We start from the raw sequence: 24,822 nt of genomic DNA, 5'->3' as shown, positions 1-24,822 counted from the left end.
TTTGTTTACTACATCATTTTTAATGTTTAAAATAAAAAATAATACTAGAACCGCTAGCCGGTGCTAACTATAAAAATAAAATCTATATGACTAAATCACAATATTGTTAAATGTCTAAATACACTTGTCTACCACACAAACGCAGCAATGGATAGCTAATCGAATACATTGCTGCTGAGGTACACAAAGTAAACGAGTACAGTGACAGTAATAAGACATTACTTATTTCTACAAAACGGTGATCTAATATAGTCTGTATTGCCTTCATTACCGTAACTTGTACTAAGAAGTAGGAGAAATTTCCACCTGCAAAAGATATTCTATAGTTAATTTCCAATTGTTACTGATAATATAATACAATTTGTTTATCCCCGGCTACGGTATTGATTAACTTACCATTCAATTATCTACTAGTAGACGCCCGCGACTTGATCTGCGCGTAATTAAAAAAGTAGCCTATAATATTCTCGTGTACATAAGCAACTTTCCCTGAAAGTTACTTGGAAATCGGTTTGCCGAGGTCTTGTGGACAGACAGACAAAAATCAAAAATGGTTTTTCGTTAAATGCAACATGATCGCGAAATATGTTTTTTTTTCGATATTACATACAACCACAGTAGTATTCATTGTATAAATAAACAGTCAAGTGTTTACAAATTAATCTTATTATCGTAAAAAGCAGGAAAATTAATCTTTAGTTTTAATCCAACATAATTCACGTTTATCACGTAACTGATGAACGATTTTTTCCATGTATATTGTTTTCGCGGTGTCATTTACCATTTGATGTTTACCAAAAAATTGCATTGCTCCGACGATATCTTATATATTAAATTCTCGTGTCACAATTTTCGTTCCCATACTCCTCCGAAACGGCTTGACCGATTCTCATGAAATTTTGTGATCATATTGAGTAGGTCTGGGAATCGGCCAACATCTATTTTTAATCCCGCGCGGACGGAGTCGCGGGCTATAGCTAGTATTTTAGAAATATTCGTATGTTCAATGAACATTACTATAAAGTATTAGATGACAACATTACATCTGTAATCTTAATATTAATCTTGAAAACGAAACTCAAGTTATAAAAGTCACACACTCCGCATACGCTTTTTACCCAAATAAATTGTAGGAAACATAAATATTTAAGAAATATTCATGATTTACCTTCCATTGTTATAGATGAATCAGTTTTTTTCTACGCTTACATTGAGTTTGTTTACTTATCTTCAGATAAATTGGCTAAATCTCTGGAATAAAGCTTTTATGTAAACACTTATTTAGAGTGCGCCATTGAACGAGTCAACAAGTCTGACATATTTCTTCATAAAATACAAGATTCACAATTTTCGCATCGCTTCAGAGTAATATTTCCATTAATGATGTCAAAAAAAACACGAAATAGGACATTTGGCGAAAAAAATAATAAAGCCGCTTGTTTGATAGTAATGTTTTTATACTTTAGGCTCAGCTCAGACGGGCCGCTGACCACAGCCACCGGTCTTCACACGATTTTTCATACGTTTTGCGCAACGCACACGAGTGGCCAGTGGGGGGCGACGGCTATAGTATTATAATAAAATGTATAAAAATCGTGTGAACTGGTTGTCGTTGGTCGTGGTTGGTATTCCGTCTGAGCCGAGCCTTAAGTATCAAAATATTACTATCAAACAAGCTGCTTCAGTAATAAACCTGATGTTTGAATAGCGATCGATTGATTGATGACCACAAATCCTCAATTCAATTAAAATGTAAACAGAAAAAAGTTTGTTTGATTTTGGTCACGAATCAAAAAAAATCTTATCTATCTTTATGATATCTCATCGTTCAATTTATTGTCAAAAGTTTTTATTAATACACATCTTTTAATTTGTTTAAATTTTATGAATAACTTAACTGAACCAGTCGCACGATTAAAAACAATAATTTACCGAACGACTGAAATACCAATTTTACCTTTGTGATTGTCTTTTATATTCCCGAAGCCCTCATTCCTCTCTTTGTACATGTTATGAAACGGACTCATAAAATCCATAAACTTACATTCATAGCATTGTAGTTGACGATATTTTCATACTTTATGTTCTGTCTCCAAGCCTTCAAGTTGAAAATAAAAATTCTATATTTGTCGTTCAATCCATTGAAATGAAAATATAACTAAAGATACGTACCACGTTGAAAATATAATATATAATACAAGTTATTTTTCCGTACAAACATTTAGGACGTGTTAAGAATACATAAATACTCGTAATAGGTTAAGAAATATCTTATAAAAATGTTCTCGAGAACGATAAAAACTGTTTGGTACAAACATAACAAAATAAATGTAATGTTAAATTTGCTTTACAGTTTATTTACAGAAATAATAGTGAATACGAGATTAACTTTTACACAGCAGTTCATAGTTTCATGTACATATTAAAAATATTTAAACTTCGTTCATTACGAAAATGAACAGACTTCATAATAAAATCTATTACGAAGTTGACAATTAACATTATCAGAGGCGGCGCGCTGTCTTTAATCTTTTGTTAACAACGGCATTAATTATTCTGTACGCATTGCAGAAAACTACTGCAGAAGAGAAACATTCATAATGAATGAAAGCGGTCAAGTGAGAGCGAGGGCATTCATTGAGTGTCCCGCAGCGGCAAGATGACAGTCTTGAGAACTAGAAATAGCAAAAAGAAATGTGAAACACACAATTGATTGTTTGTGTCGACAACTTTTAAGTATCATAATTTTATACATTATTATACCTATATTTCATATGGAACATAGAGGAAGAATTATTTCAAATTACAAAAAAATACAGCAACTAATAAAACAAAAGCATTTGATTTTTCCAAGGCCATTTTTCTTTCCGTTGCTCATGACTGATTTATTTTATTATTTTAATCAAAAGATATAAATAATAGAGTAAACAAAAGTATGTGCAATAGATTTTTATCACGATATAAAAGCGCATCCTAACTTTTTGTTAAAAATTAAAAGTCATGTAAAGTGGGTTAGAATTGTCAGCAACAAAAACGCACATTGTACTGCAAACAAACGCACGGAGCACGGCCGGGTGCGGTGTCCGGTCTCGCCAATTGAGATAATGGCCTCAAATGCAGATGATTACTGACCCATTCATTGCAAACTAGACGTGGCGACTAACATTCGCGATTTATAACATTACATAAACAGATTCTATTAAATTAAGTTACCACTAAACACTCGATAACACCGATGTTTACCTCGCACAGTAACGTAAATTTATTGGACGCCCGGGTTAAATTTGTTACAGCATTGTAATGTTTCAATGGTTAGGTTAGAAATAGAATATAGTAACGCAATACACGCATTCGAAATCGTAATTTATTTGAGGTTTATGTTTTACTGAATGAGATGCGTTGCGGAATTCGGATGCAGTTGTACTTATTACTAATAAAATATATTTATGTTTGCAGCGATGCGAGTAATTTTCCCTTTGAATATATAACTTTAGTAACACGACATTCGTTATACTAATTAAACAAATGAAATGAAAGAATGCAGACAGATAAGTATAACGAATATCTCTTTTATTTCATGAAAGAGACTGCTGCTCTATGACCAAGCTCTCTCTCATCACATCATTGAAATCTATCACATCACATCATTGATAATTATCACATCTCATCATTGACAACTATCACATCACATCATTGACAACTATATTGCAACTTTTACAATCAATATTACTCATTTCTTAAATTTACCATTCTATGCTTTAGATTACGAAGATAACGTTATGCTAATATGTGTTTGTTTTGTTAATACTTAGATAAAATGAGGCAAAGATAGCGAATTGACAAACAGTTTTGATAACATTACTATTATATGCGTTATTACGCACAACATACGTAAAACAAACTTATCTATATTGTGATTTGAAGCTATTGCTTTAGTGCGTAGTTAGTACTACTTAATTGGTGAAGGTATTGAAAAGAGAAAGATTACGACGCGTGTTTAAAGTACGATTCTGCTTAGATTCCTTTTCACTTTTTCTATATTTTCAATCATCCTTGCAAGTAGCATCTTTTAAAAAAAGTCTTAGTTAAGTTTTTCCCTCTTTAGTGTCATGAAGATCATAATTTTTGTTCTACAATAGAAATATGATTAAAATCTTAAAACGAAATTTATAAGAATTAAAACTAATAATAAATTAGGAATAATAAAATAGACCTAAGGGTTAACCTATACAAACTTATTCTTAAAAAACAGTATAAATCTTAAATTGTTATAATATATTAAGTGTACATATTAACTTAAGTTTCAAGTTATGAGAAGGAAAGTCTTAGAAACGGAAGTGTATTTCAATTTAAAGTTAACGTCAAACAAGCGAGTAATTGCCATTGACATGACAGTGTTGACGGACATAAACTATAAATTACAGGAACAGTAATCCAACGTAATTTTATTAATAACGGTTGCAATAAAACGCAACACAGCGTTAAGTCTCGCATGGTCCAATGATTTACAGCCAAAGTTTCGTCGTAACGGAGATTTACGGTGTCGCAAACGGCTATTTTTGAAACGGTTCGAGTCTCTTCACACTTTAATTATAGACAAACAATATAACAAATATTATTCTAGTGCCGTTGATGCCCTGAAATATTGGTCTGGAGACAGCAGTAGCAAGACTGCGCACAGTTATCCATTTGTTTCTATGACACTAATTATTTGCAACTTCTAATATAAATTATCACGTGTTAGCTAAATTTAATAAAATTTATGAAAGTCATATTAATAATAACTGATTTAATATAATCGTTTTTCTACTACGAACACTCATAGCATATTAGTTGACGATAAAATCTTTAAACACTTAACATTAAATTGTCTTAATTTATACTTCAAATTAATGACATAATATTATTATAGACTAGATCGATACACTTAAGAGACATTTAGTTCAAGGTTATTTTATAAAACGTCTGAATTCTAACCACAAATTCATCTAATTTATTCATATTTCATCGTCCATTAGTAAGACTTTTGATTTAATATTTCAAATATTAGATGTAAAATTACGTTAAAATTCATATTTTCTGATAGTAAATATATGTCTTAACAATTTTACCGTTCCATCATGACTACGTAGATTATTAAAAATGTTGAAATATCGCTCGCTATTAATTTAATATTAATTAATTACAAAATATTCATACTAAAAATACGCGGGATATATAGTGCTGAGCTATATTATTTACGTTAATAGAAGTTATTTTTATCATTGAATCATATTTTAAAATTTAATGTGATTATTCCCTTTTAATATCAACTATTTTAAGCCGTAGTTAATAGTATAAATAGTATTTGGTAAATTGTAGCGAAATAAGTTTATCCTATGCAAATCTTCCATTCGCATTAACTGTGATTCGTCTTTTATTAAAAGTGGATTGCATAAAAACTATTATATTTCTGTCACGTAACGCCTTAGAAATGTCAGCGCAAAGGGAATGGACTCGATTTTGTTTCTTAATTTAGATTAAATCAACTCTATTAAGACATTAAATGGTAAACCTAAAAATAGTGTAAGAGTACAAACTAATCGACGGACGTACTAAGAAATGCCGCGGACGGATGCATTCCGAGGCTATAAATTTAAGTGATGTTTCTTAAAAGTCACATATTAAGTTTATTTCTGTGATTCGTTAGCTACCGGTGCAGATATACATAGACAGAAATATGGAACTTAATTATATTTGTGATTGAATAAAGTCATAAAACGACTTTATATGTCTTCCTGGTGGGGTTGAAGGGCGTGGGAGCTGACATTAATAACAACATAACGATAACGAGAGAGAATTTCTAGGAATTAATTACAGTAGTGACAAGAGCAGACAAGTTCAATAACGCGACATATATGACGATATCGACCATGCCCTGATGTCTCTAGCTTGGGCTATCGCAAGGCGAGGCTAGATCTGCTCAAAGGTCGAATGCAATCGCAGTGACTACCAACAAGCTGTCATTCACATAAGACAGAAATAGTCAAGTCTTTGTACGTCGGCAGTTAAAAGCGGACACGGGTGATGACATTTAAATTACCTGAGTAAATTTTATTGATGTTTAATGCTAGACGCATTCTGTTCTCGGTGCTGTACAAAATTTTTATAGGCCATTACATTATTCTTTATTTACCTATAAACTTGCACTTACTTTTAGTATAGTTTTTTTTAAACTGTAATCTTACATCAAAACGCAAACAGAATTTCACATGCAATCTCAATATTAAAAGCTACCATAGACCTATGAATATAAATGATTGAATATTCGAAGTTATGAAAGAAATAATCCTGAGGTATTTGAACTCTTTGTAGGATACTAAAATAACATTTTAAATAGACATAAAACACTTTAATACCACCGAGACTTAACACCAAGGATGCAACCATAATATGGCTTCCTAAAGGCTTAAGCCTCAGTGACATGGAAGTAGCAAAAACTGTAGGAAGTAAAGTATGTTTAGCAATTTACTCTTTTAACACGATTATAAAATGCTTAGAGAAAAATTATTTATTTTTTACAAATTATTTCAAAATGAAGCAAGCTAAAAATATTGCAAAATGCCATCGGAACAATCTATTTTTTGCGACAAGTTGCTATTCCGTTACAATTTTCTAATACTGGTAAATAATTAATGGACCGAGTATTCATTGAATCTCAAAAGTCAACAGTGGTAGAGTAAGTTAAAGCGGTAACATCTTCGCATGAATTGGCCCGGCTCGCCCGGTGAAATACCACGACCACTCAGAAGACAGGCGTAAAGTGGAAGCAATTCCGCGTTTCGTCTGATGAGTGTGCGTCCCGGAGGCCTAATTTAGTCCTCTTTCCCTTCCCACATATTTTCTTATAAGGAAAGGATGGGAAGTGGCAGTGGACTTTCCGGATGAGAGGATGCATGGAAAGGGAATATATTTTCTTTCTGTGCATCCTCTCCTCCGTCGATTAAAGGTAGGCAACGCATATGCAATTGCTTATGTCTATGGGCAACGGTCACTTCGCTATATCAGCGATTTCAGGTGGCCGCTCGCTCGTTTGCCACCTTCTGATTTAAAAAAAAATTGACTCCTAGGGAATAGCTACAGGATGTGACTAATTTCAAAACATTTTTTTTAATTATAGGATATTCCAATACAATCGATAAGGAAATTATAATTATGGTTCATATGACGTCTAGTGGTGTCGTGACAATAATACGGTAGCATTTGTTGTCGCTCTCCAGCTAGTGTATCCTGCGCCTAAACTAATATTTGCTGTGCTCTGTAAATAGTAAGCGAACATTTACACACACGGCACTTATTTTACCGTTGATCTTAGAAGTGACTTCGTTCACACTCAATTATCACGATTGCGACTATTTTTCTATAAAAACTCCGACGTCATAAATGAGTGAATATTAATTAGTGGAGGTACAACAGTATTTGCTCGGTGCAATACTTCCGCGATTTGTCTGATGTGTGTGTGTGCTTGAGACTACCTTCTAATAGTCAGCCCCTTCCCACCAGTATCTCAGAAAAAAAAGTTTAGCACGTTTAGCAAGGGGATCCTTTTTATATGCGTATCTACCTCTGTTATATTTTAACATGATGCAGATATCTTCTTATAAAAATCTGAGTCCAATTCAGGTAAACTTATAGCTTTTGTATTCCCTTCTCAAAAAGAAAAGCAAGCCAGTAACTCTATCCAAGTATTATCCACTGGAAGCGGGCGGCACCGGACCGGGCATTGTGGGAATCGATGGGCGAGGCCTACGTCCAACAGTGGATAAATTTGGGCTGATTATGATGATGGTGATGAAGTATCAATCACATGAATTCAAAGTCTATGTGCTTCAAAATAGAATGAACATATAACATTTGAAAGAATAACAACTAATAGTTTTACGACACTAACGTTTCAGCTTGTTGAAGGGAATTCACTAAACGCGTTCATTTTACATCGCCGTTGAATATGACACGTGTTTTGGCAGTTCTCCAAGCACTTTCACCTAAATCAGGATGTCGTTAATAAAACAGCAACCACCTTCCATCTTTCCTAACCATAAATTTGTTAGGTCTACGTTTTCTTCTTTTTATACGTTAGTTAAAGCGTTAGTTGAAAGCTAAAATGTAACAAACTAAAATTCTAATAAATGACATACCATAAATTCATTTTTAAATATGTTTTACTTTAATAGATATGGCAAGACATGTGTTGCATGTGCAAATGCATTAAGTTTATGATGTTTTCATATAGTTAATTACATATTTATATTGTGAATGTATAAAATGGTAAACTTTAATACCTAATTTGCGAAGATAGATGTATACAGAGTGATTTTAATTATTAATTCGTACTGAAAATATTAACTTTGGTATCACTTACCGAGTTTGCAGAAACTAAGACCAATACCCGTTTAAAATGTATAGTCATCTCTGTTTTTGTCAAAGGTAAAGACAGGGGTGACGGTATGTTTTATATAGAGATTTTGATGTGAAAAACTTACGCTTAGATGTCCATCTTTTAAAAAATTCCGCTTAATTTTGAAAATGACAAGATACAATAGTATTACAAATAAGATTTTTTTTCAATCTTTTGAAATGGTTTTGCATGTTTTTTATCTCAGTCAAAATTTCTGGGTGTAGATTATTGTTCACTTTTAAAATAGCGGCGGGCATAATATTGTTTTTGCGTCAATCGTCACCGCGTTCATTAGGAGCATCCTGTTACAAAATTTCGACTGGAAAAAGTATGCCAATCATAATTTGACACAATAATGTGTTCTATATAAAGACAGGTTTGCTTTTTTTATATCATAAGGTGGCAAACGAGCGAGCGGCCACCTGAAATCGCTGAAATAGCGAAGTGACCGTTGCCCATAGACATACACAATTGAATATGCGTTACCTACCTTTCATCGACGGAGGAGAGGATGCACAGAAAGAAAACATTTCCATGCATCCTCTCATCCGGAAAGTAGACTTCCACTTCCCATCCTTTCCTTATAAAAAGTGGCAAGGGAAAAAGGACTAAATTAAGGATCCGAGACGCAATTTGTTTTCATTTAATTATCACTTAATATTTTAATAAACTTTTTGTTTCAAGATCGTAAGCTTAACCATGGGTTTCCGAGCCTAGCTAGCTCTGTGTTTCAATGATAATGACAGGGACAAAGATATCTTTTATACAGAGATTTAGGTGTCAGAAACGCACAGTAATTCGGTCAAAAAATATTAAACATAAACGGCTCTTTCGTATAATATTGTTTTGTAATGGAAGCCAACTGTTTATTTACAAATACAGATCAATCTATTAACAGTAAATTGATGTAAATACAATTACTAAAAACCTAAATAAAAATAGCAGTCTAGAAAAAAAGTTTTATAATGCCGTTTTATATCGTTATTATAGTTTACTTAAAGTCATCTTAAAAATATAATTAATTAATTATATTAAAAAAAATTGTAGCTATATAGCCCAAAAGTCCTTGATCACAACCTAATAGTAAAATAGACCAGTAGTACTATAATGTAAACTTCTGATTTCTTTTTTTTTAAGTATTTTTGTAAGAAAATGTTATTCATTTTCTCCGCTCTTTGTGTAATTAACGTATCACTTAAGAGCAACTTTTTACGAACCGTAAGCCGATTACATTCTTCATAGGCTATAAGCCACTTCAATATATTCCAAGAAATATCTAAATTATTTACAAGTTTGTTTTTCTTACACAAATTATATGTGGTCAATGACTTGGTGCAAATAATGTTTTAAAAGATTTGAAGGTAAGTAGTTAAGGAAAAAAAGATTTTCGACTTAATTTTATTAGAAAATCTTAAATTTAATACATCGACATATTTTTAAATAGGCCTTTCGCTATTAAGCTACAAGAAAAAATGGCATTTATTTTCTACACTGGACCATTTAAAACGTAGTGTGACGTTCTCTTTAACATATTAAAATATAGCAACGGTAATGTCGCAATGAGACACGTCAATGTACTAAACTTATACATTTATTAGCTGTCGCCCGCGAATTCGTCCGCGCGGAATTATTATAATAAAAATATTGATTTTGTGATAAAAAAACTACCCTATCTCCTAAGTAGAATCAAATTACACAAGCTTACAAAATTTGATAAGAATCTATTCAGTACTTTTGGAGTTTATCGCGAAAATACATCGTGACACGATATTTTTATGTATAAGGGAGTAGCTAACTTATTTTGAAGTAATATTTATATGATTTGACTTTATCTTACATTTCTAACCTAATTTTCGTTACTAAGTTCTTAATCTTTGCATTTATCAAAACGTTTCAGAATATTCGCCAAGAAATGCAATATGCAGAGGGAACGCACAAGATGCACCGTGTACGGACGAACTAATCAGGCCTACGGAAGTCTACTAAATGGGAGGGGAATTGACCCATCTTTGAGATCATCTTTGAAGGTCTACGTCATCTGATAATGCTGGTGAAGACTCCAAAGAATTAATGAATATATTTGTTTTAATAATTCCGATATAAGATACATAAGTCAATTTTATTTCAAGCTAAACTTTATCCAACAATACGATACAACTTAAAAGTCAAACTAAAAAATAAATCGATCTAAAATCCTTAGACACAAATTACAATATCTAAACCCGGAATATATTAAAATGTAAATCATCAGGCAGTATGATATCAGCTAACCTGAATTACAATCAAGGTCAGGGAATGATAGAAGCAACTTGGATTCATACATAAAATATTGAGGGACGGCCAGATGTCACGCTCCAAATATCAAATGTAAATAAAACAGATGGAAATATTTTCAAAATTAAATAGCTCGGGGAAATGGTATATTGGATTGTATTACCATCAATAAAGCGACAGGCACTTGTTTTACTGAGTTACTGTATTGCAAAAATAACTCATATAAAAAAAGTTTCTTATAGATAAAAATATATAAATAACTATCTGTCTCCCGAGACTCCGCGCGTTTAAAAAATATACACGAGTAGTAATCGAATCTCAGTATTACTTTGTCAATATGCATATAAATTTTCATCAACATCAGTCCAGCCGTTTCGGAGGAGTACGGTAACTAACCTTGTAACAAAGAATTTTAAGATTACACAGTCTGTGGACAAACGAATATTGTAAAGAAGAAAATATGAATTACAATTTTCAAGTAATGAGATTGAATGTGGATGGCTACAATGGTAGAGGAAGACCAAAGAAAGTATGGAATGACTGTGTGAAAGAGGATATGCGTAAGAAGGGGGTAGAGTCAGATATGACGGCTGATAGAGATGTATGGAGGAGTAGTACAAACTGTGCCGACCCTCGATAGGGATAAGGGCAGGGTTGATGATGATACAATTTTCAAGGTGTTCATTATACCCTAGGATAATGGGATCGTAGTTAAGTTTATTTCATTTACTATTGAAATAGAACAAGTTTTGTGAATTATATAGTATTTTTTTTACTCCCTTGTGTCTTGACCTATAATATAAAATCCAAACTCCAAATATCCAATCATTTCATCTAGACTTTTCGGCTTATTTGTGGCGTGTAACGGTTTATCAGAACGCGGGCCTGAACTGATTTGATATTAATAATAAATTACAGGCAATGTCGTGCAGAAAAGTAATCTTGTTAATGGATATAAAAATTAAACATGTTGAAAATACATTTTCCAGATTCTACTAATAGGTATTCCAATGAGGATACTCTGCACAAATGATAATAATAAAATAAATATTATTTTTCGCATCAATTACTTTAAGGGAACAATTAAGTATTTTCCAAGAAGCTTTTTAGTGTTAGTAAAAATAGATGGTAAATAAATTTTATGTCGCTTGTTGAGTGTTATTTTATTTCATTTCTAAACAGATGATCCAGATATTACGAATCATGAGATTATGATGCAGGCAGCACCATCATATTGATTTTACTTTTAAATGTCGCCTCGTCCTTCGATAAAATTAATTAAGTGCTAAGCTTTGATGTTGTTAAAAATACATAACCTTTATTTGCTCACCTGAATTCTTTTTTTTTACGAAATAACTTAATAAGCGTTTATGGTTGGTTGGATTATGGGACGGTTGTGAAAATGAAAATTATAAAAATACTTCAACCCTACATAAAGTTCGAAGTAAGTTGTGTCGTTACTTGTATGTAATGAAACAATAAAAAAAGAAATCATTAGATCCATCGATTGATTAAAAGATAAGTAAAACATAAATGCGTCATAACTTATATCATTGCATCAATAAAATGTTTTTTTTTTTTATTAATCACATAAATGGCGTTAATTGCGTACGATAAGACGCTACTGTAACACGCCTTCGGCTCGGTAGTTAAGTGATTATTATCTAACTAGTAACAATGAAAACAATATTGTTGGCGTAACATAGGAAATAAATTCGGAGTCCATAGTTCAAATAAAGGTGAATGACATTTGCCAATAGATGTAATATATTCATATGCGATAAAGGTAATAAGATGCAGACACATTGTCGTTTATGTGAACAGATATATACTGGTGTCGGATGTAGAGGTCAGACATTGGTACGCATTTAAATTCACTAAGTCATATTTTATTTCAACTATTTTTTTTAGCTATAATTCTTGACTGTCTGGATTTTTATATAAAATTTTCTACAGTATCATGAAGATAATATTTGTATTTTAATTATATTTAATATAATAAAAACATATGATAATTATGTATCAGGTGATTATTATAATGGTCTTCAAAATAACATTTTGCGACAAGTTAATAAACTATCGTTAGTTAAAATAACATATTAAGCTACGTGGAAAAATAGTTTCATCTCGATTTTTTAACTCTCGCTTCACGCCAACGTCAATTAGCATATCGTTTGAAGATGCGCTGTTCTCTTGTGAAGCTGATTCCAAAGAGTAATAAGTGACATTTTTCAAGAATGAAATATACACTCTACCACTTGATAATTAAGGTTCAATTCCAAAAGATGTGCATTAGGAATGTGTCATATCGTAGATGAAGAGTTGGAGACGGTTACGTGGAGTCGTGTGCGCGACATATGAGTAATGACGACAAGGCAGTCGTGTTTGTCGTCCGAACCGAACGCTCCCAGATGTGAGTCTGTTTGCGCACCGCACGCTGCACGTCGTACCCGCTGCGGATAGTCAGGAGCTATGAGCTATGCGAGCGACAGATAAATATTCACAGTTCGTAGGAAATATTAACAAAAGCCGCGGCCTAGATTGCCTCGGTAAATTAGAAACGACAAAACGTCAGCGCGCGTCGCCGTGCTATTCATCAAATTGCACCGAAAGATTTATTTATTTCTGCCTGCGCATCAAACTGGCGTAAATGTAGGCTGACAGAGTTCCTTTTGTTTTTTTCTGTTACACTGCCAGCGCAGATATAAATTAGCGGTAGTGGAAAGCGAGCCCGCGCCGCATTAGGGTCAATTAATGTTCAACAAACAAGTTAACAAGTAAAGCGACGTACTACTGACGTGCTGTAAGAGTTATGATATCCGGTCTTAAGCCACTCAACGAAATTTACACAAATAACAAATTGGTTACACGTAATCATGTACTTACCGTTGGTTTCTGAGATTAAAATTTCTGTATAAAACATATAGTCATCTTTGACAAAACAGAGATCAAATATTCGGTGATTTTGGTCCGAAAAACCCACGGTTAGTCCTACCTTAAATAAAAAAAAATCATGTTACTGTCAAACATTTTAATGTTGTACCCATATATATGTTTACGTATGTTCGAATTATCTATATGTCTTTAAGAATATATTATGTATACAACGAAACCATAATTCATTCTTGCCGTCTGATATATTTTTTATCTTTCTCGATACACGAATCGTTAGCGTGTTCGCTCTTTTGTTTATTTCTAGACAACCTAAATAGCTAGCGGAACGATACGTAACCAGTCCCTAAAGCCATCGTTTTCTCTGATACAACGACCGCATACGCTTTGCGAGGGGGATTATATCGCGATTTGCGGTGTTGCGGTCGTCTTTCCACCCTCTATGTACCCTTTCCTCTTTGACCACTCGCTAAATCTTTTCGCTGCAGCGCTGAACTGGCCGAGCGAAAATAATGCAGATTCAACCACAAATCAAAAGGAAACGTTTTTATACCTTTAATTTCACTTTGTTCGCTAAGAGCCAAATTAAAATAGATTACGTCATTAAGTTAATGGAACTACTTAAATAAGTTACCGGCGGAGCGATGTCATAAAATAAAATTTTCTGCAACGATCTCGGAGTCTCATGTTTTTTAATAAACTTGACTATTAGCGTTAATGTTTTAACTTTCATAAGAAGTACTTAAGCACTCAAACCCAAGCTCGTGTTGTTGAACGTATTACTTAAGCAATCAATATAAAAGTTTCCTCAAGAGGATTTGTTAAATAATTGTTTTATGAAAGAAAAATAGGCGTTCACTATTATTAACAGGACTTTGCATAGAGATTGTAGCATATCGTTATAACAGCTGGAAGCTTTTAACTTGAAAATGTAAGAACAAGCTAGTTAATTAGTAGAGGTTAATTAAAGTACTAAGAATAATAATCGTTATTTCTTTATTTACTAATAAAAAAGTTTTCTGCGTGTTCTTGAAATATTACATAAAACATTTTAGTGTGAACTCTTATATATATATTCCAAGAGTAAAAGTTCTATTTTGATTTAGGATCAAAAATGGCAAACTGAACAACCATTAAGGCCAATATATATTCGGTAAACTTACAAAACATAGATTTTGCTCTCAAAATTGTTGCCATCTCTATAAAATATTACTCGACAGCAGTAACTTGAGATATCAGATAAAAACAAAATTGCTTTCTGCGCGAATAAGTAGAAACCAATCTGATTTATTACATTTCGAAAACTCCACAGAGACTTTGTGTCCATACGAAGTCTCTTAGCAACGACTGGCCGTGATTGCTTCTACATATAAAATAAAAATAATAAAATAAATATGAAACAATACACTATTAATGCAATCTTAATGATGTCTAGCCACATTTATCAAACCGAAAACATAAAAAAATCTTTTTAAAAACATAGAATATGCATAAAATTTTAAAGAAATTCCTGCACGTTTATGCAAATGAGTGGCCAGTAACCGATGTATTACTTGACTAAGATTAGAGAAGTAAACAGCAGGCATCGATGTATTGTGAAGAATCATTTGTATAACAAAACCGCGGAGTCGCAGTTGTTTCCGGCGATATGCGCGCGAACGCGACCCGGCAAACAATCGCAGCCATAATGACCGTAACGAGTCCATGCCGGTCCCGTTCCCATCTGCATTGTGTGGCTTAACGCAGCGCCACGCGACTGCCTTGAGCGGCCACAACTTCTCGCTAACTATTCCAAAGAACTTTAATTCACCAACGTCATTAGATGCGCCCATTATCATCACTCTACTATGTACCCTATCTACCTACCACAACTCTTTCTATTGCTAAAATTTAAATCTGATAATACCATCTTCGTAAAGCTAAAGTAGAAGTATTAGTCGATAGGTCGATATTTGTGTGGTTCCTTAAAGTACAGAACAAGTTTTCTATTTAATGAACATCTTAAAAGTTTAATAGTCGCTGAGTTTCTAAATAAAGTTTAATTAGTCCAACACTTTGGTATAATAAGTTTTACCGAAATATTTACATGAGAAAGTTGCGATTTAAGTTTTTATAGACATCGTGAGTAAAGATCTTACTAATATTATAAATACGAATGTTTAAATGGATGGATAGATGTTTGTTAGAAGGTACATTCAAAGCGGGTCAACAGATCTCGATTAAAATTGAAATATTATATATGTAGAACATAGTCTAGAAGAACACATAGGCTACTCAAACGCTTGGATGGAGTTGCGGACGACAGCTAGTTCTAGTACAAAAATTATATTATGTTACTAAATGTTATGTTACTCTAGTAACAGTATTTACTCAGTGAGCCCGTCTGTCGCTTAATTGGATGGATTGCATAACTACACATCAGATTCGATACATACTCATCATAGTATATACGCATTTGTACTAATCTGTTATGTAAACTATTATTGAAATAACTAATCAAACTCATAAGTATATTATGTATTTGACATTTGTATCAGATAGTAAAGAATTCATTTAACGAGCTAATCAACAAGTTTGAACTATTAATTGCATGCTTTAATCCTGAATATTATTAATATTTCTGTATTCATTCCGTTTCAAATATGATGTGTATGAACCTGTGGAATATTATGACGATACAACTTTACAATCGTAAAATAAAAGTTAAATACTTTTGGAAATTCAAATCTAACATTAAAAATAATTAGTATATCTAATGTTAAACTGATAAATAAACACGGCTAAACACTCACGTATATACGTCCGGTGGCGGCACCGACTAGTTTCGACCCCATCGGGGGCCCTTCATCAGTGTGAGCGACGGGCCGCGTCCGCGAAATAATACCAGTACCACTCATCCTGATGAAGGGCCCCCGATGGGCTCGAAACTAGTCAATGCCGCCACCGGACGTATATACGTGAGTGTTTAGCCGTGTTTATATATCAGTTTAGTATAATGTCTCACGAAAGTTTGAATAATTTAATATCAAATGTTTATAATTTTTTTGTAGTCTGTACCTTTCTAGCTATTTTTTGAGAGATTGAAGTCATTGACCCGTAAATTCTTATTTGAAACGCCTTAATTTATTGTATAGTTAAAGATGAAATAGTACGATAAGCATTAATCCTATAAATTGGATTCAGTAAAGATCATTCGCTTCAATACACGCCCTGTTTATTTCTGTAATGTAAGTCGGACAGTGGGGATCTTCGAGTCAGCGTGTCAATTGTACGTCAGCCGCCAACTCAGTCTGATAATGCAACTCATCCTTTTATCTTCTAAACTCACCCGTTACAGAATGGCTTATGCTCAAACTACTGGAATAATCTTCTAAACTAACATATAATTATTAAATTAATTTAATAAAAATAATCACGGCTAACTAATGATTAACCTACTCGTGAAACATTCTTGGGAAGAATACGATTTAAATATCAAACCATTAGGACGAATATATAAGACATAGAGTCGGGTAATAATTACTATGTATCGAAGAAGGCAGTTTAAAAAATATCGTTACAAAAAGATACGAATTTCAAAAACATGTAATGTCATCTTTACTTACTTTTTAACGGCCGGTGGCTTGGAAAGCGATGCTACGACGAATTTAATACTCGGTCTTTAAAAAGGTAACTAAAAACCTTTTTATGTGAAAAATTTTCACGACGTTAAAGTCCTTATTATAAAAGACCTGTCCGTAGATTCACCACGGATTTTATTACTTTCAGAATTAACGGAACTGTTGCAAGTTACTATGATATAACTTGCTTGTACAAAGTTGTGCAGTAATTGTTGAAAATAAAACCATCTTAAGTGACAAAAAATTTTCATCATCTCACTGAACGTCCCCACCAAGAGCCTGGAGCCTAATCTAACTTAGGGGTGACTGGACCATAGTCGTCTCACATATCATGCTTGATTTAAATATATACTGAAGCTTAATAGTCATTTGATCATCAAGCCTCTTATAATTGTTGTATTTTTGTTAAGTTTTTCTTTGCTTAATACTCTACATTAATATATTTCAATTTTAATCTGAAGTATCGTTTATTAAATTAAGTTAACCATGAACTACCGTTGTCAGACTTGATGAAAATAATCTAATTTGATTAATAATATTTATTTTTCAAATTGTCAGACTAGAACTGAGAACTCGGATAACTATATAGCATGGAAAATCCGATTTATGTTTGCGCATTTGAGTTAAGATTAAATAATCCGATAAAGGCTTTACTAACCTGTCAATCTTATCAAAAAATACGTTGTGATTGAATTTTCAGGGTAACGTTTTCAAATCCGAAAATACAAGAATATTTTTACTCTAAGATTAGGTTAAAGCAACCAATGCTTTGACTCTTATCAACAAAAAATAGTTTGAAACGCGATATTTCACAATATATCTTATCAAATAGCGCCGACAAGTGCAAACATCTAGTACAAACACGTCAATTGCAGACGTAGTCTTACATGAATACACCGAATTTTTAATAAAACTACTACATTTTTACGATACGTAATTGATAATAAAAAATTTCAAGCGACTTAAACACTTAGGTAAAGTTCTTATTCTTTTAATAAAGCATCTCAAAGCGAGTGGAGCGTTCAAGTAGCGCTTGGCAATAAGCCATCAAACGAACAGGCGCTGTAAACGACGGCAGTCACCACCATAAGACAAGACTAGCCTGCATAATCTATGTTTCGGTAGTCATCATTTTGGCTTATTATTCTCTATTGTCGATAATATGAAAATATTTAAGAGATCTTTTAGTCAATCATAGTAGGTAGAATCTATCGTTACCCACTTATTTGAAATTAAAGTAGTCGATCGATCATCGCTATTATAAGGATCTAGAAATCAATAGTTTTATTAGATTGCTGCTTAACTTAGACATGGAAATCAAAAACTATTAGTTTATGAAGTGAACAGTTATTGTTACTATTTCATTGTATTTTAATATTGAATATACGTTTTAATATTAACTGTAAAAATAAGTTATAATTGTGATTATATTATTTAAATGATAATAATTAGTAGTAGATGTCTCCAGATGAGCATAAAGTTGGCATAGATATAGCTGATCAAAGGGCAATGTGGGCGCACGACCCAATACCACGGCCGGCACATTACTTGCGCACGCGCACCGGACCTTTTACATGTCACATTCTAAATGTTATATGTCTTGAAAGGCATCCGATTAAATTGATGTCGAAAAACTTGAAGAAAATTTGTAAATTTCAATCTGTTTTCAAAATATAAAAAAATCGAAGATCTAATTAACTTTTTCTGGATGTTATTTAATTTCATTATATCGGTATCTAAATTAATTTGCATTGATGAAGTTTATTTATGAAGATCAATTAATAAGCTAATTTTTTTGGAAGGCTTTCTTAGGATAGGAATAAAACAATTTTAACGCTTTCTCAATGTATTTTCCAAAACCACAGATCATGTTACATGTTTACTTAATGCCAATTGAATCAAAAGAAATAAACGTAATCGGACCGGTGCGTGTTGTGCGCTACGTACTGAATTTTGAGGTTATGTTGTGATAACTGTTTAGGGTAACAGCCGGTAACGCATCGATGAAACTGAAATTTCCACTGAACATCCGCCGTTGTAAGGACGATTTTCCCTCGAAGCCTGAATGTGAGCATGCCGAGAGCGGCAAGGGCGGCTGCGCGCGCACCCGGCATGGCCGCCGTCGCACACCTGACTTACCGATACACATAGACATCTTAACTGAATTACACCACGTATCATGAAAATTAATCACGTTTTAAACTTCGTACGCACCTACAGAGGCGGTGTATTTGAACGCGCGACGAGAAACCGCCGAAAACATTATTATCGAGATTTGCCTAATCAGCTGATTACCAAACTTTCGCGATGTTTATGTCGCAACTTTGGGAGTTTTATCACAGAAAACTGTAACGAATCGTGTCGCCTGTGTAAAGTTTGGCGAGGAAATCACGGAGAAGAAAACGCAGCGGGCGAAGGTCGACGCCGACGGCCGAGTGAGCGAGTGCATCGGATGCACTTCCGGCACGGCGTGGGCGGAGTACGAAGTGCGTACCTGGACTAGTCTGCCAGCTGAGGCCCCCGACGAACATCTTCCTGCAACACAAACATCACCATTAGACACGGAAGTGCACTCGCAATGGGGGCAGCGCGGCAGTCAGACGTACCCCGGGTCGTTGGGCACCTCGGCGGGGCTGTGGGCGACATCCTGGCTCTGGGTTTCCATGGGCTCGAGCGCCGGCGGCGTGGGTCAGGCCTTCGGGCGCACTACGACTACGAGCGAGCGACGACGCGGCGGGGACGATTCCCGAAGTCGCTCGGCTGCACTACCGACTACCGGCACGAGACTGCCGCGCTGGGCGCACCCCTCCACGCAGCGCCGCCCGCCGCTCCGCGCGCCCCTCGCCGCCGCCCGCGCCGTCCCGCTCGCCGCCCGCGCCGCGCCGCGCCGCATCGATTCATTCACTCCGTACACAATTATTCATACTCTCGGCACGACGGACGCGAAGAGCGACGCGCTCGGCACCACCACGTGAGCGCGCGACACGTGCTCGCGCCCGCCGTCCGCCCCTGCCCCGCGCCCTCCGCCCCGCGCCCGCCTTGCGAGCACGCCCACCACGCACCCACGCGGCCGCCACCCCCACACATACAACTTCATACAACTTTCCAAAGTTTAAAACAAATACTCGTAATTAACAGTTCGAAATGGGAGAATCTCAACTATTGAGATTCCGTCCTTTAATCAGCCAAAGTATAAAAAACTTTTAGATCATCCTAGTTCGTTACAAACCCAAGTCGCATCTTTGACGCAATATTGACAAAATCATACATCATTAGAGACTAGCTGTCCAACGTGATGTTGAGTTTCTATGACGTAAACAGAGATAATGACCGAATGACGGCAAAGCGAGCCAACATTGCGAAATAGGTGTAGGAAGAAAACACGTGACGTCACGAGGAGGCAGCGCGTAGCGGCGGCTACGAAACTTCTACGCCAGACATCTTTACGCGCCACTGAAAATAAACGATACGCGATACATTTTCAACAATAACAAACAACTATGACACATTAAATTAAGTTCTATTCGTTGTACATTTTATATCTACTTATTAAAAGATAGTATAATATTGATAAAAATGAGGAAAACAAAAAATAAAGACAAACATGAAGAATTTTTATCACATTTATTACCTAATTAATTTCAAAAATTTAGGCAGTACATTGAAAAGCATGCAGCTTACTTACAGACAATCTTTTAATGCAAGAAATTATTCGTTATCTAGGTACAAGATCAGCAATCATGACTTTTACAGAAATCAATAATGTTGTATAAAAAATTGTGTTACATATTTATAATAAAACCATTATCATCGTTTTAAATTATACTCTAATATAGTGATTAAATTAACGACATGAAATATTTGAATTTCGGCTTTAATTATTCTGTACTTTTGACCTCCTTTTAATTTTACTACAGTTCAATCTTTAAGAATATTTTTTGAGCGATAAAATTTTATTTAATATCTTTCAAGTACCGACTTTGTTCAAATTGATTTCGATGATAAATTATTATAAATGCCAAAGACAGAGTTAATTTTGATATGCAATTAACCCTTATTGTGGCAAGATTTCTTTTTTGAAGAAAAGCAAAAAACCTCTAGAAATGTCATATGTTTAATAAAACTAAGTTAAAAATTATTTTATAGTGATCGTATATTTTTATGAAGTTGTATGTATGGTAAGGGTAGGGTATGTATGGCATGATAAGGGTTAAATTGAAATTTTATCAAATCCTACAAAAATTACGTAAATAAATGTTTCCAGTGTAATTTATCCCTTGTAAAGAATACGTTACGGTTGATTAAGAAAATAAACAAAAATGAATTTAAAACGTATTACTTTTACGATCACTCTACGCTCTGCCTAAGTATACTAATAATAAAATTAACATGTGTTATTTAAATGTTTCAGAAATAAACTCACTGACGTAATACTGCACATTGATCATTCAAAACTTCGATATCCAGATTCAACGTGAGATTGTCTTATCGTCGCATACCAGCGGTAACCAATCACATCACTATGTACTAATTACTACTGATTTACAACTTATTACATATATGCTACTCTATATATTTAATAATTGGCAAAATAGAAACTCAACTAACTGTGGCTTTCTGACATCAAAATCTCTGTATAAAGCATATCGCAATCCCTGTTATTTAACAAAACAGAGTTAACAATGTTTTAAAAGGAGATTTTGGATTCAGAAATCCACCGTTAGTAGAATATTAGTAATCATCCTAAACTTTTATACCGAGACCATAGGGATAAAATTAAATATTACTTTTTATATAGTAAGGAGTTTTCATTTCCTAAAGATTTTTTAAGAAGACAAGTTGGAATGGATCCAACCAAAGGTTTGAATTCGTGGTTGACTAACCCTTGGCATGAGAATGGAAAAACAAGTTAACGCAATACCAGCAGTTAGCTGTGCAACAAGCAAACATATCATGTAAATAAACAAAAACTTACAAAAAGTTTAAATTTAGAAGTAAAAAATGTTGGCTAGAATTCCTAGACCATTAATGTAGTACAATTAAAAAAATATCAAAAGACAAGAGATGAAAATTCCATTGTCGACATGAAACTGTCTTCATCTTTTATAGAAACCTTTATAAAATATTAGACAGTTCTCTGCGAGGGTATGCTATATTAGTAGTTAATTAATTATTTAAGCGAGAGCTCGGTGAGATCACATTTGGTAAAGCTAAATTCGCACGTTCCATTTTCCAAATAGAACCTGTTCGGATACGAGCTAAAACACGTACTGTGAGATTGCTTTTATATGTCACAGGCGCTTAAAATAAATCTTTTAACCGTAACTTTATTCATTCTGTAGAGCAAAACAAATTCAATAACTTTTTGTACAAAATTCTAAAATAACTAACATCTATATTAGTTTAAAATCAACCGACAAAGGTAAGCTGAATGTAAACCAAAAGTTTAAAATATATCGCTATGATTTACATTAAAAAGCAACCTTAGTGTGAATTCAATACTTTACGTTTTTTTTTTGTTTCCATAATGAAATCTACAATCGGCAGTGTTATGTAAATATATTACATTTCAATTTGATTTAGAAGTAGTCAGACCCACAATAAAAATCTCACAAATGATAGGCAGAACCCAAAAACGAATAGAAAACTCAGAAGCATATTTTGAACTTTGCCCCGATTATTTTATAAATCCTTTTTTTTATTAAAATGGACGTCAGTACCTCGATAATGCCTCTAAAGAATCACTATCGCAATAATTTCAATATTGACAATCAAAACTTAAAACTAATCTCTGAACTATTAGACAAACTACTACAAAGTTAAGGAATTTATTTTTTACGAAATTAAAACTTATCGGAAATTAATATTAACTGTTTTGTTATTATTATTAATTAAATAGTATTCAATTCTTAATTTAAATGTGTATAAAAATAAACAAATGAATTAAATAACTCAATTTATTTAAAGCACATTGAAACAGCAAAAAAAAATACAATAAGTACATTTTTTGTTTATTAAAAAACGGAAAATACAAAAATAAATATTCATAAGTTTCAATTTTAAAGCCATACAATAATAAAGCTATGTGTAACAAAAGCAGTATAAAATAATTCAGCCTTAAAATATTAACTAAAGAACAACGCGTGTACAATAACATGATACTCTGTCGTGGAATGTAACGTCACTAATGTCTCAAAACTTGTATGCGAAATACCGCACATAAAGTACAGTCGCCTAAGTTTTCGGTGTTCCAGTTTACAGGAAAATTGCTTTCAACTTCAAAGCCCACTTTTTCAAACTATTATCATTTTGTAAGTAAACCACCAACAACGAACTTAACTGTACACATCTTTATACTTTTGTCAGTCTTGTTTGTAATTAAAAAAATTCACCGCGTATTTTTTGTACACTCTCATAGTATAAAGGTGCTGTGACGTCATATGATTCAGATATCATGCTATTGTAAAAAAAATAATAAAACAAAAATACGTTCTAATATAAAGCTTCAAAACAATACAACAAAAAGCTCAGCCTTTTCCAAAAATATAAATATAGATAATTTCCAAAATTGCACGTAAGCGATGCATAAAGCTAAAATTTTATTGCATTATTAAAAACATTTCAAAAGCACTCACACATACACATCTACACATACACATCTACACATACATAACACACACACTCGGATTCATTCACAAAGTTACTACAGTTTTTTTACGATTTTTGTGACAAATGTCATCTCACTGTACCCATACAAGAATCCCTTACGAAATGTACTGTCAATCAGGTTCGTACAAACTCTTATAAATATACAAATTAAAGCCTTAGAAAGCATTGCCTCACGAGATAACAAGCAATGAATATTTTCAAATATTCATTTCATACTGCACAAAACTCTTAAAAAGCTAAAAACACAACTGTATCTTATAGTAATAAATGTATAACAGTCAGTTTTTGTACTTTAATGCAACGCGTGCACAATAACATGAAACTCACGATGTGTTACGTCATACATTCCCACTAATTAATATTTGGATGATAGAGAATCGGCTTTCAAACTCAAAACAAATAACATTTCCCATTTGAAACAAGAAAATATTGATAAGCTGGAATAATTCATTACATATATATTTTTTGCACAACCGTTCAAGCGTTGACGTCATCGGATACGAGCTTCATGTTTTTGTTCACGAAATTACTTATAAAAAATAATACAAGGAATCAATCCGTCTGTTTGAATAAAATAAGATGTATATTTGAATGGACAATACCAATTCGCGGTCATATTGGCATGAAATAAACATTTCGTATCATATTTTAAATGTATAAACAAGAAATGACGCAAAATGACTTAGAAACAATATTTAAAGCAGATATATAAACACGGCTAAACACTCACGTATATTCGTCCGGTGGCGGCACCGACTAGTTTCGAGCCCATCGGGGGCCCTTCATCAGGATGAGTGGTACTGGTATTACTTCGCAGACGCGGCCCGTCCCTCATGGGCCCCCGATGTGCTCGAAACTAGTCGGTCGGTAGTTTAGTATAATGTCTCACGAAAGTTTGAATAATTTAATATTTAAAGCCAAATTATAATA

At 33.6% G+C, this 24,822-nt stretch overlaps 1 protein-coding gene across 3 annotated transcripts in view; it reads right to left on the bottom strand.

Annotated features, from left to right (window-relative positions):
* The window catches only part of Rbp6 (RNA-binding protein 6), a 387,157-nt gene extending 367,117 nt beyond the window's left edge, over positions 1-20,040 (bottom strand). For all 3 annotated transcript variants that reach the window (XM_013326661.1, XM_013326662.1, XM_013326664.1), the window contains exons 1-2: positions 19,830-20,040; positions 19,718-19,758 (exon numbers count right to left, since the gene is read on the bottom strand). In XM_013326661.1, the coding sequence (XP_013182115.1) occupies positions 19,718-19,758; positions 19,830-19,888 (100 nt within the window). In that variant the 5' untranslated portion in view covers positions 19,889-20,040. The remainder of the gene's footprint in view (positions 1-19,717; positions 19,759-19,829) is intronic.
* Between the last annotated feature and the right edge of the window lie 4,782 nt (positions 20,041-24,822).

Source organism: Papilio xuthus, unplaced genomic scaffold, assembly GCF_000836235.2.
Source record: "Papilio xuthus unplaced genomic scaffold, Pxut_1.1 DF828780.1, whole genome shotgun sequence".
Lineage (NCBI taxonomy): Eukaryota > Metazoa > Arthropoda > Insecta > Lepidoptera > Papilionidae > Papilio > Papilio xuthus.
The sequence above is the reverse complement of the archived record's forward strand: the minus strand, read 5'-3'. Positions and strand labels throughout refer to the sequence as shown.